This window comes from Anguilla rostrata, chromosome 7 (genome assembly GCF_018555375.3).
Source record: "Anguilla rostrata isolate EN2019 chromosome 7, ASM1855537v3, whole genome shotgun sequence".
NCBI classification, from domain to species: domain Eukaryota; kingdom Metazoa; phylum Chordata; class Actinopteri; order Anguilliformes; family Anguillidae; genus Anguilla; species Anguilla rostrata.
In genome coordinates this window covers 32,335,334-32,354,366 of record NC_057939.1, presented here as the reverse complement: position 1 = coordinate 32,354,366, position 19,033 = coordinate 32,335,334, and the positions used below count along the sequence as shown (strand labels likewise).

Sequence of the window (19,033 nt, the reverse complement as noted above, 5' to 3'; positions counted from 1 at the left end):
ACCTTGTGCTTGTGGTTCTGTAACCCCTCCCCGACCCACTCAACACCCACTGATATGCAGCAGTAGCCTACTTTATTATCCACCGAGGCGTAACGCTGCATTGCTGAGGTAAAATGGGAAGTGGGAGAGTAATAATCAAGTACAAACATGTGGCCGTAATGTTAACATGTAAAATGTTAAAACACGTTCGGTAACTTTACGAGATGATGTATTTCAAGGGGTAGCCTATATCCTAATGAGATAAATTTGTATATACAGTTAGCCGTAGGTAGCTTGCATACGATGTGATTAGCCTCGTTATGAGATGGCTACAGTGTGAATAACTGATGGAGTAATTTAGCTGCAGTAACTCAAATGCCACGGAGACTCCCTATTCTAACTTTGAATCGCGCAGCGCTCTGTTGGAGATAAATGACCATTGTAAAGGTGTTTGACTACAGACTGCTAACGTAGCAAATAATTCCTATTATTGCAGCCAGTCACCCGACCAGTTAGAAATTAATCATGACGTCAGATGACGAGGATACTGACAAGGAGAGAGAGAGCAGCAGACCTACTAAAAAGAAGCAAGTCCATGCCCCCCAGATGTTCCTCGCAAAATATCAGGAGCAATGGTCGTCACCATGCAATTTTGCACATTTTGCAATTACGATTTTGACATTAGCCACCAAGGAGCTTCAGGTAATAATTTAGCTAAACCTCTAGTTACAAAGGCCTACATTCCTAGGTAATTTTTCAATTGAATACATTTTTTTTTCATTAGGCCTGTATGATGTGTGCCTATATAAGCTAATTCAATTATTTAATTAGTAAATAAAAATGGAAATCATGAACAAAAACTTGGTTTTATTCATAATTGACAGTGTTTTACATTACAACATTACAACAAGTTTTATATTACAACATTACAACAAATTTCTGTAAATACTTCTGTAAAATGAAAACATATGTTACAATATACAAAATATGTTATTTCCCTTTTTATTAAATAATTGAATGCAATTCACTTACGGTTATCAGTTTGTATAGCACACATATCATATAATGAAATATTAATCATGAAAAAAATAGTTTTAAGCAGGTGTACTCAAACATTTTACTTGCAAGTATATCATAATATAGCCCAGTGCAGTGCAAGTGATATTTTAGAATCAGGTCAAATTATACAATTTTGCCTGATCACTTCAACAGTCAAAACTATAATTATGAACAAAAGCTTATGTGTGTTGTGTGTGTGTGCGTGTCTCTTGCAGACTGTCGACGCCACGTGGAGGGAAAAAAACATTTTAAAATTATGGCTGTTACAGATTCAGTCTCTAGAATTAACTCATTCTTCCTAGAAGCACACGATTTGAGATCAATTTGGGCAGAAACCCTTTTCACTACATTCATTGTAGATCACAACTTATTGTTAGCTGCTGCAGACTATGCCGGACCACTATTTAGGAAGATGTTTCCCGATAGCGAGATAGCCAAACAGTATGGCTGTGCCAGAACCAGGACGGCCTCCATAGTAAAAACACTGGCCAGGAATGATAATGAGTGCATTACAGAAGCAATGAAGCGGTCTCCATACAGCCTTGCTACAGATGGGAGCACAGATATGGAGGACATAAAAATGTACCCCATTGTGGTTAGGATTATTGATGCCAGTCTTGGGAGGGTAGTTGTGATGTTGCTCAAGATTTGGGAATCAAGAGAGTCTACTGGAAGAGCAATATTTGAATTTCTTGATGGTGAACTGAAAAAGAGAGGCATACCATGGTCAAATTGCGTCAGGTTTGCATCTGACAATGCTGCAGTTATGCAAGGTTTGGGGAAAGGTGTAGCAGCTTTTTTGAAGGCACAAAATCCACATATCTACCTAGTTGGTTGTGCCTGCCACCTGATGATACACCTAGCTGCAGAGAGGGCATCCAGGCAGCTTAGTGTGAACATTGAAGACTTCATTATCACCATTTATTACTATCTGGACAAAAGCAGCAATAGAAAGTCAAGTCTACGTGACATACAGATCACGTGTGATGCAGATGTGAGGAAGATCCTCAAGCTGGCCTCCACAAGATCGCTGTCTCTGGGGCAGTGTGTGAACCGTCTACTGCAACAGTGGGATCCTCTTACTGTTTTCTTTGAAAATGAGGTGGATGCAGGAAAGAAAAAGAAGACAGAACCCTCAGGTTCCTCCAAGTTGCCCAAGCCTCCATCTGGTCCTACAAAGAAGCCTAAAGCCACACCCTCCACCAGCATGCCAGCTACAATGCAGCCCAAGCTCTCCTCCTCTATCCCACCAAAGCTGCCCATGCCTCCATCTGGTCCTACCCAGAAGCCTAAAGCCACACCCTCCACCAGCCTGCCAGCTACAATGCAGCCCAAGCTCTCCTCCTCTATCCCACCAAAGCTGCCCATGCCTTTATCTGGTCCTATCCAGAAGCCTAAAGCCACACCCCTTACAAGTACACCAGAAGTTAAAGCTCCTGCACACCTGAAAGAACCAAGAAAAAAGAGAAAAAGGATCTGACAAAACCTGAGAAGGTACTTCAGTTCCTCACCAACCCCATGTCAAAGGTGTATTCACTCTTTCTGAAGAGAGCCATACCTATTTTTGACATCAGCAACCAAACACTTCAAAAAGAGGAGCCATGCATACAAATCCTGCTTCCAACTTTGGAGCTGCAACTGCAAAAGGTATTGCTTTCTGTAAGCCTGAGCATGTGATCACTATGATGAATGAAATTGGTAGAGGTACCAAGCCAGCAATGTACAGCACAATCTGCTACAGGAAAATCAGCTACCGGATGAGGAACTCTCAACTGGCCATGACACCCAAACCTTTATCCAAAGCCAGGGTAACCTAGAGCTGAAGCCATTCTTCAGAGATGTGAGGAAGTTCTTTTCATCTGCAGCTGACTACATGGTTTCCAAATTTCCATTTGGGGATGAGCTGCTTATGCATGCTGTTGTGGCAGACATAGCTAACAGGCAATCTGTGAAATTCCGTTCTCTCCGGTTCTTTATCAGCCGCTTTCCTTCTATTCTACCTGAAGGGGTCACTGTGGATCAAGTGGAAGATGAGTTTCGGATGTATCAAACCACCAGCTTTGAGGAAAGCATCCTCAGCAAGCGCGCTGATGAGGCCTGGCGAGACATTGGCCTGTTGAAGAGAGGAGGCAAGGAGGTCTTCTCCAACCTTTCAGCAGTCATGCTTGGGATATTGGTTATCTTCCATAGCAATGCTGATTGCGAGAGGGTTTCAGTCTCGTTACCAAAAACAAGACCCAATACAGAGCCAGCCTGAACGCTGACATGATAAGCGCCTTGGTGACAAGAAAGGTGAGCATGGCTGCAAAGGGGATTGTCTGTCACATGGAAGGCTTCAGTGATGCTCTTCTCAGAAAGGCCAAGTCAGCAAACTATGAGGCAAAGCAGTCAAGAGCAAGTGCCACTGCAAGTAGAGGTGATGAATGATGCAAAATGGAAATATCTGTCTTTTCATTAAAGGAATTCTTCTCAAGAATATATGATTGTATTGTTTTCTTCATAGCCAATTTATATGTTGAATAACTTGATGATATGGCAGTGAGTGGGAAAATGCAAAGTGGTGCGAAAGCATGTGAATTAAGCGTTACACTGACTATTGTGGTACTCAAAATATTTCCCCAAGGTTGGCAGGTCTGTATCTGTTTCAGTCGCATTATTCGTGCTTTCCCGAATGCAGTATTAGGATTCGGATACATCCCAAAATAGCTAACTATCTACTATAAAATCAAAATTTCTCTAGCTAGCTAGCTTGCTATTATACATACAACTAGGTGGATTAAGATTAAATCTATTCAGGGATGTTTAATCAAACGTTAACTTTCCTAAAACAAGATATGTGTAACCCGTTAGAAAAATAACAACGCTTTAAAAGAGTCCTGTAGCTTTAAGAACTAACTTGTTAGGAGGACTTGTTTTGCATCCCTAATTAGTTTTATTGGCTGTAACCAGAGACTGTAAAAAATATGGACAAAGCTACTGTGACGTCACCCATTGTCTCTCTGTGGATCTGTAAAACACGTTTTGAAGCTCAATGGCGGGCGCGGCCATGTTCTCGATTTGGAGCCAAAACCATAGAGTTAAGCGGTCTTGTGATTTTTACAATGTGATTGACAGTCCTGTGCGGAAAAGCCCATCAACCTGAACGAACGATTGCAGAATGAACTTGAGGCTAGCTGACTGTCTGCTGTTATGTTTTAAAATATATGATCAAATGTTTACGGAGTTTAATTTCCATCCGTGACTGTACTGTGTCATGTAATCACGTTATATGTATGACATTAATAATACAATTATGTTCAGTTATCTTCAATTTATGTTTCTCGGCAAAACGAATATGCTTAGCTAGCACATCAGCTTGCCAGTAAGCTAGGTAAGCTATCCGTGGTTAGCTCACGCATTAGCAATATGAACTACAGGGGAAGAACATCGACTGCACTGATGGTCAATCAATCAGAGATGTGTAGACTACTAGTGATTTGACTAGGCTAATTTTCATAACTGTCTGGTAGACTGGCTGTTAACCAAGCAAGTTATCGTCGTAGGTTTTCACCAGTCAGTTAATGAGCCATTAACTGCTACTACTCCATCGCCGTTTGTGGTGTTTACTTGCTGGGTGACGCTAGCTGACCGATTGTTCGCAAGTCACTTTTTACCGAATAAAAATTAACACTGTCAGCGGTGATTAACAAATCTACCAAGTATTTTAACAACTGGTCTACAGGCGTGTAGCCTAAATATGACAACGCACTTTGAAGAGCAAGTTTTCCACCTGTCGCATAAAGACAAAAATAATGTACATTGAATTTCTAATTATTATTATTTTCTTGCTAGCTTCTAGCTTTGTCACATTCGTGCAGCCTAGCCAAGGAAGACATTTACGGAATGTACACGACTGACAAGCCGTCAAACACGTTTGACAGATGGAATATTTGCCGGTTAGGGTTAGCTAGCTAGTCAAATGGCTTGGTAGTCGAAGTTGCGAACTGTTTTAGAATAGGCTACTGGACTACCACATATAGCAAATAAGCGTTTGCTGATTACGCTTTCTGCCAACTAATTATTTGGTTAAGTGGGCTAATGGAAATAGTAAAAATGACTCGGCTACCGAAAAAACTTCAGAGGAGGATTATTTTATGGTCGTCTAGTGCAGCTGTAAATAGCACACGCTATAATGAAACCACTACAAAATGGGATGCCTGCATTTTCTGATTTCGCACAGGTGGACCGTGGTCGGAGCCGCAATGTCAAGGCCAAGAGACGCCACCTCCCACCCCAGTGACCACAGATTGTAGCCCCTACCGTAGCTCAGTCCTCTGCAGTAATCCGGAAGTGACGCAAGCTGTACCTCATTGGTCCAGAACAAATATTGGCACTGTGCCCAAATGACGCAATAAATCATGAAATCGACCCATGGACAGTCATAAGACGAATAAAATACACCTATTATGACTATTTGTTCTTGTGAGAAAAAATTATTGACTTTGTATTTTGATCGCATTTGTACCGTAGACTTACATGGAAACCGGATATGAAAACACCTATACTGGAGCCATCCGTAGTGGCGCTAGTGAGCAACCAGGAACTACAACACCAGGAAATGAGCTTCAAAAACGAAGTCTGGTTTTGGCCGCTTGGCTGTAACAGGTAGTAATGTTTTAAGATTATTCTGGAAAATAGTTAGCCCCGCCCACTCCCAGGGACTTGGTTGAGACTGTTTGTCGTACAGGAGAGTGCACAGCAAGAGGGGAGAACGGGAGAGAGAAAAAAGACGATCAGAAGTAGAAAATCATAATCGTTAATTTAAGCAGTAAACCTAAAGAGTAGCTCCTTAAATGACCCAGGGACCAAATATTTTCCAGATCGCACACTTCAATCTCTTTCCTTGGGATCTTGGTAAGTTTAAATGTTAAAACTTGCTAAAGTATCGTAACTGCAGCAGCAACACGTGTGCTATTAACTCCGTGTTTCCTTGGAAATAGCATTAGCCACACGTGGCGTTTAATATTTTTCAGTTTGCACACTTCAGTTTCTTCCTTTGGGATTTCGGTGAGTTTAAATTTGAAATTTAGCTAAAGTATCGCCATGGTAGCAGCAACGTGTGTTATTAACTCCGTGTTTCCTTGGAAATAGCATCAGCCACATGTGGTATGTGCAGCTATTGAGTTTCTCTCATATAAAGTTGAATGTTGCTATTTGAAAGCCTGAATGGCACTGTTATAGTAGTTCTATCATACGTGTATGAATGTGCTATGTATATGTGTATGAATGTGCCATGCAATAACCTTGTGTTGATTTTAAGTAGGTTATAGCTCATTCAAGGTAGCTATTAGTTGAGCCTATGCACTTAAATAAGTTAGCTAATGCAGTACTGTTAGAAACCATGCACTAGCACTTAGCAAGTGCACTACAGTGGGGTATATGATGTAGCCATATCTTCTATTGTGCATGACAATGCAAGAGTGTTAGTTCACATGCATTTAAATGATTTTACAGTCAACTAATGATTTACCTGATTGTTAAAGGTTTATTGCCATGTATTTGTATTGAGTTCATGGTTTAAAAAATTATTTGCTATAGTTAGCCTACATGGAAAATACCTTGATCATAATTCATGATTAATGGTTAAAGAGTGATAGCATATTTGATAAAAGGAAACTGTACAGTTGAACATTTATAAAGTGTACTATTTGGTTTATTAGTAACACTTTTACACTTTTGAGGTTACAATGATGCCTTAAAGAAAAAAACTAAGATTGAGAAACGTATGCAGTTGTTATAATAGCCTGTTATCATACAGGCTGGGTTTTTGGATACCCGAGAAGAAACCTGTGAACCTAGGATTCTCTCCCTGACGAGGGAGATGGCGAGCCGACCAACTTGATCAACTTGATTCATCTTCATCCATTTGAGGAAGGACCCCCCGATACCCTTTGTTTCTCCCAACCCCACTCCGGTGTGGTAGGATTGTGATTGAGAAATTACACAATTTTATTTGATACTTTATTTTTTGTAAAATGGGTGCACCCAACCAACAAAACTGACTTGAAACTAACTAAATTGAACTTGACCAATTGAACTGAACCAGACTGAACAGAAGACATTCAGAACTTAATGGACAGTGCATACAGTTACAACACTCAGGACATTGATATGAAAACAAATGAATGTGTTTGAATGTGATAACTAAATGGCGGCTTTACATATTGTCATTACATTTTCTTTAATACAGTTCTAACCATTTTGCACTTACTTTCTGGCTCCGGTTGTTCATTGTGTCCATCTCTTCATTCATAACCTATCCTTACGAACCTAGCTTTAACCCGAAAATATTTACCTACTGCTAACCCTTACCCTTAGGTGGGTTACATATGCTACCTAGGCTATGTTGTTAACTAACTCGCTAACGTTAGCTACCAACATAGCCTAGCTTGCATATCTTGTTTTAGGAAAGTTAACGTTTGATTAAACATCCCTAAATAGCCTTGACATCTTAAATCCACCTAGTTGTATGTATAATAGCAAGCTAGCTAGCTAGAGAAATTTCCATTTTAACGGGGGGAATCTAGCTAATGTGGTAGATTTAAATGATAGCTAGCTCCAGAAGGATATGTCCTTTCTTGCGACATTACTTTTTTGCTGCTTTTTCCATCGACGCAGAGGAGAGGACTGTAACCATAGACCATATAAAAATAGACTGTAACCTGACTGTAACCTAAAGTTAGTCTGACTGACTGTGCTTGCATCAAAATGCAGTTAACGTCTGTTACAGTGCACGTGACACCAGCTCTGACAGAGGCAGCGGGAATTGATTAAACCAGTAGTATTAGCTAGCCAGCCCATTAACATAATATTGCGTTTTTGTATGATTACCATTGACATAATATAATATATACAAAAAAAAAGAAAACATTTCAAGCTCTCTTGTGGGACATTTCAAGCGCTCTTGGGGGCCCTCTGGTGGCCACGGGGGCCCTAAGCAGGCGCTTAGTTTGCTTATGTGTTGGGCCGGCCCTGCTGTTCAGCAACTGAATAACCAGCTCTTTGATGTGACATTTAATCATACAAAATTCATTCCCTGCAATCATCTGATGAATTTTACTTTAGTGTGGGGATGAATAATTGTGGATGCTGTAGTTATAGAAATGATAGGCTTAGAACACCACAGAGATAACGCCACCGACATATTTTCAGGCAGACATTATAATTATAATTACATTAATTATAAAATAATTTTTTCAGTTTATAATTGACTTCAGTGTCCCTCAGGCAGGGGTGATGGTGGAGTCACAGTAAGGATAAGTAACTATGTTTTGATTTATAAAAACATTTGCCTATGTTGGAAACTTGATTTGACTGTTTACCTCAGTGTTATAAAAGACTGTTATGGCTATATAACATATAGTTCATTGTTTGTTAAACACAGCATTAAACTGCATTATTATTGATGTCATTGTAAAACCATGACTTTAATGCCTTAATATCTCAATATTAGCAGGGTCAGGGATTTTTGTCTTTTTCTACAGCTTGGGTTAAAATCCACACAATTCTGGTTTTAGCCACACCCACTTATGGTTTTTATCTGAATACAAATACAAATATTTTTTTGGCTAAACAAATACAGATACAAATACAAATAGTGGCATCTCCCTCCACCCCTACTTCTAAGCAATGTATTTCAAGCAGCAAACCTGGCAACTGCTGGAGCACAAGCCACAAGTTCAAATAAGCGCTTTTGGTGATTCCACAATCATTACATTACATTACATTATAGGTTCTTAGCAGACGCTCTTATCCAGAGCGACTTACAACAAGTGCATTACAAAACTCGGAGACAAGCGCTTTACAACATTCCTGCAAGAGAGCTACAATAGGTATAACTTTGCTTAGGTATAAGTGTGAATTGTACACCCTATTTTTTTTTTTTTTTTTTAGAAAAAAAAATGTTAGAGGGTAGTGGGGGGTGATGAGGTGAGATGTAGCTTGAAGAGGTGAGTCTTCAGTCTACGTTTGAAGACGGCCAGGGTCTCTGCTGTTCTGACTTGCACAGGAAGGTCATTCCACCACCGTGGGGCTAGAACAGACAGGAGGCGTGACCGGGTGCTGGTGCGAGCCGGGGCAGGGACCAGGCGACATGTGGCAGCAGAACGGAGAGGTCTAGCTGGGGTGTAGGGTCTGATGAGTTGACGTAGATAGGGAGGGGCTGACCCCCTGGCTGCTTTGAAGGCAAGCACTAATGTTTTAAATTTGATGCGAGCCATCACGGGGAGCCAGTGGAGGGTGGTGAGCAGGGGGGTAACGTGGGAATGTCTGGGGAGGTTGAAGACCAGACGCGCTGCTGCGTTCTGGATGAGTTGCAGGGGTCTGATAGATGATGCTGGGAGGCCAGCAAGCAGGGAGTTACAGTAGTCCAGGCGGGACAGGACCACTGCCTGGACGAGGAGTTGGGTCGAGTAAGTTGTGAGGAAGGGGCGGATCCTCCGGATGTTATACAGGAAGAACCTGCATGAACGTGTCACTGCTGAAATGTGCTCGGTGAGGGACAGTCTGTTGTCCATCACCACGCCAAGGTTTCTAGTTGAGGGTGATGGTGTGAGGATGGTATTACCTAGGGAGATAGAGAGATCAGAGAGAGGGGAGTTAAGAGCCGGAATATAAATGAGCTCTGTCTTACCTGGATTGAGCTTGAGATGGTGGCGGACCATCCAGCTCTGAATATCACTCAGGCAGGCAGTGATGCGGGCTGAGACCTGTGTGTCAGAGGGTGGGAAGGAGAGAAACAGTTGTGTGTCATCAGCATAGCAATGGTAAGACATACCATGAGCTGTGATGACAGGGCCAAGGGACTGGGTGTAGAGAGAGAAGAGGAGAGGACCAAGGACCGAGCCCTGTGGGACTCCGGTGATGAGGGGTGTGGCGCAGATACTTTACCAGCCCAGGCTACCTGGAAGGAGCGATCTGAGAGGTAAGACTCAATCCAATTGAGGACTGTGCCACAGATCCCCATTGCAGATAGGGAGGACAGGAGGGTGGGGTGGTCGACTGTGTCGAAGGCTGCCGATAGGTCCAGAAGTAATAAGACGGAGGAGAGGGAGGCTGCTCGGGCTGCGTGGAGAGCTTCGTTGACAGAGAGGAGTGCGGTCTCTGTCGAGTGGCCTGGTCTGAATCCAGACTGATGGGGATCGAGGAGCTCATTCTGTGAAAGAAACACAGAGAGTTGATTTGATGCAGCACGTTCAATGGTTTTTGACAGAAATGGAAGGAGAGATACCGGTCTGTAGTTCCCAATGATGGAGGGGTCTAGTGTGGTCTTTTTCAGGAGGGGGGAGATGAGGGCCTTCTTGAAGGTTGACGGGAAGCAGCCGGATGTCAGGGAGGAGTTAACCAGGGAGGTGATGAATGGGAGAATCTCGGGTGAGATTGCCTGGAGGCTATCGGTATGAATATCTTCTCCCCAGTGTCCTAGAGACATGCTCAGGTCCTCGTTGGTATTCATTCTTGAGGACAGGCAGAAATAAATAGAAAAAACCACAACGCAGGGAGCGGAATTGCCCACTTTCCAGGAGGATCTAATGCAATTCTGAGTGTTTACTTTCACCATTTGTGCTGCACTGAATCACAGCTCAGGCTGCATTACTTGAGGAGAGCCAGTTCTGTTCAGCCTCCACAGCACTGTTTGTTTTTAGAGATTGGCTTGCTGTGTTCTCAGGAGCACTAATTAAAGCAGGCTGCAGAGTGGCAGAAGAAGGGAGTAGTGTTTGGAGACTGGATTGAACTCCACTGGTATATTAAAAGTCAAAAGAGAATAGGATTTGGAGTGGGGTGTAGGGTGGCAAAATATACATTATTTATGACTTCAAGGTAACACACAGTGAAAAAGAGGTTTATTTAATGGATTAATGATAGGCTTGTAGCAAGGTCCAGTTGTTCCTCTCCCCACAAACCACACAGTTCTCGGTTCAGACACACAGAGGCTTTATTGTGCATTCGATACAGGTAAGTACAAACAAACAAACAACACACGATAAGAGAAGGGAACACGTGTGTGCCTCATTCCAGTCCCTGGTCTCGCTGCTGACAGAAGCAGATAAGAAATCATGAACATTGTCAACAGCTATGATCGCAAACCAGCTAAACCGCTCCATCTCCGCCTGCAGATGGCGCCTTAACCATACCACCCCTACACATACCCCCACCGCCCGACAGCTCAGAGAAAGCTGGAATAAATCTCCTATAGTAGCCTGCCAGTTCCAAGAACCATCTAACCTCTTTTGTCTTGGGTCACAGGTAGGCCGCAATAGCTGCTGTCCACCACCCTATGTGGTACCCCAGATACTGTACCTCCCTCCGTCCAACTGCACACTTCGTTTGGTTGACTGTAAGCCTCAGAGACCCAAGCACCACCCCCACATGCTGCTCCCACTTGTCACTATAAATGATTACATCATCCAAATAGGCTGCAGCATATAGAGAGTGAGGCTACAGCACCCAGTCTATGAGATGTTGAATAGTAGTAGGCACCCCAAACAGCCCAAATGGAAGTGTGACAAATTGGTATAATCCATACAGAGTGGAGAAAGCCATTTTTTCCATAGATTCTGATGACAAAAAAATTTGGCAGTAGCCCTTGGTTAATTCTAGCGTCATGAAAAAACAAGCAGTGCTCAACTGGTCCAGAAGGTCGTCGACCCTAGGCATAGGATAAGCGTTGAAACATGAGACATCATTCAACTAGCGATAATCAACACATAAGCGTACAGACCCATCCTGCTTAGGCACAAGCACAATTTTTTGCTGCAATTCAGCTTGCACAGTTTTATTTTTGTGTTCAGGCAATCTATAGGGCAATCTCAATTTGGTGGCGGTTAAGATTTGTGCGCCCTTGCAGGGGGGAGCACACATCCGCAAAGTGCTTCTGCAACTGGGCCACATCTGCTCTCTGACACAGTGAGAAATGGTCATCACAAAGGGTCCGGGGTAGAATTGGTCGGTTTTGTCACCTCCGGACCCAACTCATCTCTCTCACTCACTGTGGTAACCAGAGAAACAGTAGCCGCCTCTCTCCACGCTTTTAGGAGATTGAGGTGGTAGATCTGTGTTGTCACACCCCTTTCAGGTCGAGGTTGAGGTGGTAGATCTGTGTTGCTCCACCCCTGTCAGGCCGAGGTTGAGGTGGTAGATCTGTGTTGTCCCACCCCTGTCAGGTCGTACAACTTCATAATCAACCTCTCCCACTTGCCGTGTGACCAAAAAGGGCCCTTGCCACCTGGCAAGTAATTTGGAGTTAGAAGAAGGGAGTAATACAAGCACTTTATCTGCAAATTGTCTCAGCTGAACTCTTTTATTATATGCACGCCGTTGTCGTTCTTGTGCCTGTAGCAAATGCTCTTGTGACAATTGCCCTAGAGTGTGGAGCTTTGCTCTCAGGTCCAGAATGTACAGAATTTCATTTTTACTTGTGCTTGGACCTTCCTCCAAGTTTTCCTTAATTAGATCCAGCACACTGTGTGACAGCCTGCCAAAAAGTAATTCAACGGGAGAAAATCCTGTGGAGGCCTGGGGAACCTCATGCACTGCAAACAATATAGGGTTCAGCCACTTATCCCAATTACAAGAATCATTGTGCACAAACTTGTGAATCATTGTTTTTAGTGTTTTATTAAGTCTTTCTACCAAACCATCAGTTTGGGGATGGTAGACCAATGTTCTGATTGACTTAATTTCCAATAATTTGTATAGTTTGCGTAACATGCATGACATGAACAAAGTGCCTTGTTCGGTTAGGATCTCTTTTGGGATCCCAACCTGGGAGATTATTTTATTAAACAATGCTTGTGCAACATACTTAGCCAACATGCTTCCGGGTATCGCGTTACATAGTCTACTAAAACTAACACAAAGTGCAAAGCGTGCACTTCGGACTAATGGCACGATGAGGTCCATCCCCACCCATTCAAACGGGACCTCCAGTAATGGTAATGGGCGCAACGGCGCTTTTGGAGTGGCCGCGGGATTAACTAACTGAAACTCGGGAAAAGCTGTACCCCACCTCTGCACTTTGCCCGGAATTCCCGGCCAATAAAATCGGGCCAGTAGCCTACTCAGCATTTTATCAACACCCAGGTGACTAGCCATTGGATTATGGTGAACCGCCTGGAAAAGAATTTCCTGACGGCTCTTCGACACGAACAATTTGGTGATTTCCTCTCTAGTTTGAGTGTCACAGCTCACTGAGTACATTCTATCTTTAATAATTGCAAAATAAGGGTAAACTAGTGCAGTATCAAGGTGCACCTGTTGACTGTAAAGCATACCAATTAAACAAATTTTGAGGCTTTTTTGAACACTAATCTTTCTTAACCCCTTAGCACGCATGTCAAATCTGGTCAATCCTTGCCCATTTAGGGGGTACCATATTTAAAGCTGTATCACTCTGGATGTGAACACCACAGAGACTTGAAAAATGGCTTGAATCAAGCAACACACTTGTACCATTTACAATAGTAAGATTTGTTTCTATTCATAATTTAGGAATAAATAAAGAGCCAAAAAGGCAATTGTTCAGGCAAAAAAGCAGAATTTGCTTTTTTTAGTTTGAAATGAAATACTGAGAGATCCCATATAGGCAGCAGGTTAAAGTATACATGTCCTGGATCCAAAATTCCTTGACCACAAGTTCATAAAATCTAAGGGTGGGTATGTAGAACTGCTAAAGATCTATAAAGCAAAAACTAAGCCGTGTACCCAGCGTCTCCAATTCCATCCAAAATGTCTAAATTATGCATTGTGGTAAATCACAACATATTCACGTATTTCAATACAAATCAAATGTTTTGACTCAAGAAACTCACTGTTGCATCATTTTCAAGTGGGAATTACAAGCTTTCCGTCAGTACAGTGGTCTAAAATGTCTAGGGGCCCAGAACCATATCCAAAACCTCTCCAAAAATGAATAAAATGCATTTTGTCCATTATAAAGCATATAAATGTGCCTCTTATGAAGGCTTAAGGTGAAACATTGATATCAAATTAAAAAATAACGCAAAAACATTGTCACACAAATGTGGTACAGTACCTAAATATGTACTAATTAACTCTTGTAAGTATTTATGTACTCTACAGTATGTAATGTTTTCTTGTATGGGGATGGGACGACATGAAAACAATATTCAACCGTCCACCACGTTTTGGCAATTTTCCAACTCTCACATCATATCTGATGCATGAAACACAAAAACTGCTAAGCTACCAATGAAAACTTACATTAAAGTGTGAAATATTCTCATAATAATATACCACTAACCTATTTAAAGACACACAATTTCAAAAATAACTTATCTGTGTTCAGTAGAGACAGAGACAGTAAATCAATGTTGTAGTTCTCTGCTCTTCTGTCTTACTCCAGAAAACAATGTCAGCTAGGTCTATCAGCAAACATATGCAAACATAGCTATGCTCAGAAGTCCTCACTAATAATAATATCCATACCTGGGTCAAATACGTATTTGTCTTGGATTCTAATACTTTTCAACGCTTTACTGATTTTGTCTGGTGAATTGAAACCAATGAAATACTCTCAAAAAGTGTAAAGCCTGCCTACTGGTCATATTGGCAGGCTCAATTACACCAGTCAATAGAGCACAGAAAAGTATTTGAATCGAAAACAATTACGTATTTGGCCCAGGTCTGATAATATCCATCCATCCATTATTTATACCCGCTTATCCTGAGCAGGGTCACGGGGGGTGCTAGAGCCTATCCCAGCGTGCATTGGGCGAGAGGCAGGATTACACCCTGGACATCGCAGGGCACACACACTATTCACTCACACACTCATTCCTATGGGCCATTTAGAGTCTCACATTAGCCTACCTGCAAGTCTTTGGACTGTGGGAGGACACTTGTAGTGCAGCCAATTATTAAATAACTTAGAGATAGTAAATTTCGTTGGGCGCCAGGCAGCAGTAATCTGCCAAAATTATGGTAAGCCTACGCTACAATCCCATTCCTATTAGGACCAAAAAAATTAAAACAACAGTCATTTTTAGAAGGAAAAATCATTGAATGTATTCAGAATTAATGGCAATTTTTTTCCAAGTTATCAGCCCATTGCAGAATCCATAGTCCTTCCGACTGCACAACAATACAGAGAAAAAGTTAAAAAAAAAGTTTAAAAAAAAAGTTCAAAGGCAACTCACATCGCATATAAAAGTCCTTTAAAGTCCATATTCTTGTTCACAAAACTCTGAAATGATATAACTCCCTGTAAATATTTCAGTTCAGTTCACGGAGCCATGCAATCTTTTATTTAACCAAAAATAAATGAAAACACATTTAACCCTAACCCTAACTCCTTCAGTTCACAACTCCGAAAGTTTGTTCAAATTAAACAATTTCAACCACAGAGATTTAGTAGAAACTCCGTCTTTTGTGGAAAAATAATAAAGTAAAATTAATACAAAACGAAAATATCAAGCAGGCATATAATAGTTATGTGGTTGTCAAATGAAAAGGTGAAAATGTAGACCTGTGTCGGGGCAAGTGGAGAGAATAAAATTGGCGTTTTTAGCAGAGATTATTAGAACCAACGGATCTGGGATCTTGGTGATGTTAGGTTTCTGGAATCTCTTACTTTTGAGTTAACAACAGCTCTGGCAATGGGAAAAAAGTAAAAGGGAATTAAAAACTCTAAACCAGTTCCTTGCGCTGTTATCTGTCTTCTTAGGTTAAGTTCATCCCTCAAGAAACGGTAGAATATCAAGAGTTCCTTAATCCAGAGGAAGTGAAACGTAGTACTCTCCCAGGGTAAATCAACAGAAAAAACTAGAGAATACAATAGGATACAATTTTAACTTTTTCGTCTCCAGTTCTTTTGTTTTATTATACACCCCCCACCCATGACATAATGGACAATATTTTCTATCTGGGCAATCATAAAAATATTCTTTCATCACAAAAATTGTATTTCGTCATAGCAACAAGATAAACCCAAAAAGAACCCTAAGATATGCTAGTACAGCAGTGAAAACGCTGCTCACTGAATAACAAAAAAAGGGCTTTGTGAAACCTGGGTCTTCCTTATATTTTGTCCTGTTGAGTTTTGACTTACATTTGTTTCTAAATTCTGGAGGTCTGCCATTGAGGAGGAGTTGGTGTGCCACTTGGTTTGCTGTGACATTGATGTGTTGATCTGTTTTCTTTGGGTCATTGCCAAGCTTGCACATGAGAGCCCAAGCTTTTTTACTGTTCTTTGACATGTCTGTAGTTTCGATGACTTTAATCCAGGCATTCTGGTGCTCACTGGAGATTTTGGCCATGAACTGTTCGCCTTTAGATATGGTTTCCTCTGCAAAGGGATCTCTTTCAAACATGATGGAGTATTCCTTGTAGAGGGCGGCGCTGTCATCAGATAGCTCTGGAATGTAGTTGGTGCGGCAGTCACATGGAACTGTTCTCCTGGCAGTGCTGTTCACTAGTTTTTGGAACAAGTTGTAGTTTTCAGGGAGGGGGTCGATATTCTGTATGTTCTTATCGATGTCCCCTGAAAAACTCTCCCAAATGGCTTTCTTATAGTTGAAGCACCTCTTGAACTAAGGTCCAAGCTATTGGTGTTACAACTGCTTGGACCTTAATCCCAATAGGATGTTGTTGGGTGTTGGGGACTGGTTCCAAGACTGTTTTGTTACAGACGTCTGCGATGTTGGTACTAGCAAAAATCAAGTCAGGATTGTAGCCACGTTTCCAACGGGCACTATTGAAAGAAGAGGGTAACTTTGGGTTATGGATGAGACTGAGCTGGTTTGAGTCCATCCACTCCTCAACCGCTTCTCCATCATTGTTCGTTTCTTTGTATCCCCACTGAGTACTATGATTATTAAGGTCGCCGATGACGATTCAAAGAAGCCAGTCTGTACTAAAAAGGGCAACAACATCGTAAACAACACATGTATTACGCACAGCTATTTTGGAAGGTATCCAGGTGTCACAAATGTGCGTATATTTCACAAATGGATTGTCCAAGACAATATATGACCACTCGGTCTCAAAAGGGACATCTTTATTCAGTATTTAGTCTCAGATATTGACTGTAGAATGAAACGGTATAATTTTTGTCTTGTTAATTTTGTTATTCAGTGAGCAGCGTTTTCACTGCTGTACTAGCATATCTTAGGGCTATTGTTGAGTTTATCTTGTTGCTATGACGAAATACAATTTTTGTGATGAAAGAATATTTTTATGATTGCCCAGATAGAAAATATTGTCCATTATGTCATGGGTGGGGGGTGTAGTTTCAGATGAGACTGCAGGGAGAGTGACAATGGTGGCGATGCGAAACTCCATATTCGACATGGTTGTCGTGTATCATCTACTAATGACACTAAAACAAAGCGTTTTTGTTTTCAACTCATACTTTGGTTGCAGGTGCAATGAATGTCTGAGTTGAATAATCTAGGCACGGCGGCGTGTCGACCACTAGGGGGTTTGCGCTAAGTGGCTAAAGGAAAAAGGTGTGAAATTTGCACTTCTCTCAAAAACTTAAAACACGAGTCTCCCTTTCTTGTTTGACTGTGATTGTGACGTTGAGAAGAGGGAAAAAGATTACATTTCTGACAGTCTGTATCTTGCACAGAGAAGATATTAAGCAAATATGCATATGCTTTCATTTTCTCATAGGGATTTCAAAACATAAGCCTTTTTAGAAAAGAGAAGCAAGGTGTGATCAAATGAAAGTGTGGATTTGCTCAATGTTAATTAAAAGATGCTTATGTTTAGGCCTACAATGTGGTTGTGTCAGAATCCAGCAGTTCGTATTTTAGAATGTGTTTTTAATTCAATAAATCCAATTTTCCTAACATTCAGATGGCTCATCTGGTGTGATTCAAATAACACAGAACCTTATGATATTTTTGATCTCTTCAAGGCTCCAGAGTGCAACCATTTTCATTGGTCGCACCGGTGCGCCTGACATTTAGCAGGTCTGTCTCTGTATGTGTATGTGTGTAGCGCAGAGACTGGTGTAGCATTATTTTTTTTTCCCATCCGCATTCTGCGAAAACCCGCCCCTACTCTGCCTCTGATTGGCTCTGACCCTGATATTCTTCTTCGCTGAATGCGGGTGGGGGAAAAAATAAGGCATGTGTGTATTAGTGTGAACACATTTTAAGTTTCATTTTTCGTCAGGCACGAATTAGCAGACTCTCATTGTGCCAGTTGCGGTGTCCATTTGTCTTAAGCAGCAATGGAGGCGATAAAGATCCGAGAAAAAATTAAAAAAGGAGAATTAAAAACAAAAAAAAGGAAGGGCAGAAAAGTTCCGTGTGGGAGCGATTTAGTGGTAAATGGTAAATGGACCGTATTTATATAGCGATTTTATCCAAAGCGCTTTACAATCAATGCCTCTCATTCACCCATTCACACATACCAACGGTGAAAGGCTGCCATGCAAGGTACCAATCAGCTCATTGGAAGCAATTACGGGTTAGGTGTCTTGGTCAGGGACACTTCGACACGCCCCAGGGTGGGGGATCGAACCGGCAACCCTCCGACTGCCAGACAACCGCTCTTACCTCCTGAGCTATGTCGCCCCCTCGTGAAATACTTAACCATGACGAGTCAAGTGCTGGGTATGTCATATGCAAAAGCTGCTAAATAATGAGAAATAACGGTAATGAGTGATCGGGTGCGGGTCTCTAAATCGGAGAAAATAATTCGTTCGGGTGGGTGGCGGGTGAATGGTTTATGTGTACATGCGGATTCGGATGGCGTCAGAGCCGATCACTAGTGTGTAGCCCTGCACTCCTCCGGGAGCAGCGCACACTTTTGTTTGAGTTATTTGAGTTTGATTTATTTATTTAAAGTTTTGTTTGTCAAGCACTTTAAACATCAGCACTTTTTAAGTTTATTTTTTAAACAATTGAGGTTATTGCGATTTTTTGTTTGTGCTGTGATTTAAAAAAAAAAAAAAAAAAAAAGCATTTAACCGCACCTTTATTCCTGT

General features: G+C 41.6%; 1 protein-coding gene and 1 long non-coding RNA gene across 2 annotated transcripts; one reads left to right on the top strand and one right to left on the bottom strand.

Moving 5' to 3' along the window:
• Positions 1-5,674: 5,674 nt before the first annotated feature.
• Positions 5,675-7,287, top strand: LOC135259566 (uncharacterized). Its single transcript, XR_010331325.1, has 2 exons — positions 5,675-5,931; positions 6,858-7,287. It is a non-coding gene; the product is annotated as an uncharacterized LOC135259566 (long non-coding RNA).
• Positions 7,288-8,941: 1,654 nt separating this feature from the next.
• On the bottom strand, positions 8,942-10,531 carry LOC135258586 (uncharacterized). Its single transcript, XM_064342053.1, has 3 exons — positions 10,307-10,531; positions 9,980-10,231; positions 8,942-9,785 (listed from the first exon to the last, which is right to left on the bottom strand). The coding sequence occupies exons 1-3, from the start codon at positions 10,529-10,531 to the stop codon at positions 8,982-8,984; spliced, it is 1,281 nt and encodes a 426-aa protein (XP_064198123.1). The 3' UTR covers positions 8,942-8,981.
• Positions 10,532-19,033: the final 8,502 nt, after the last annotated feature.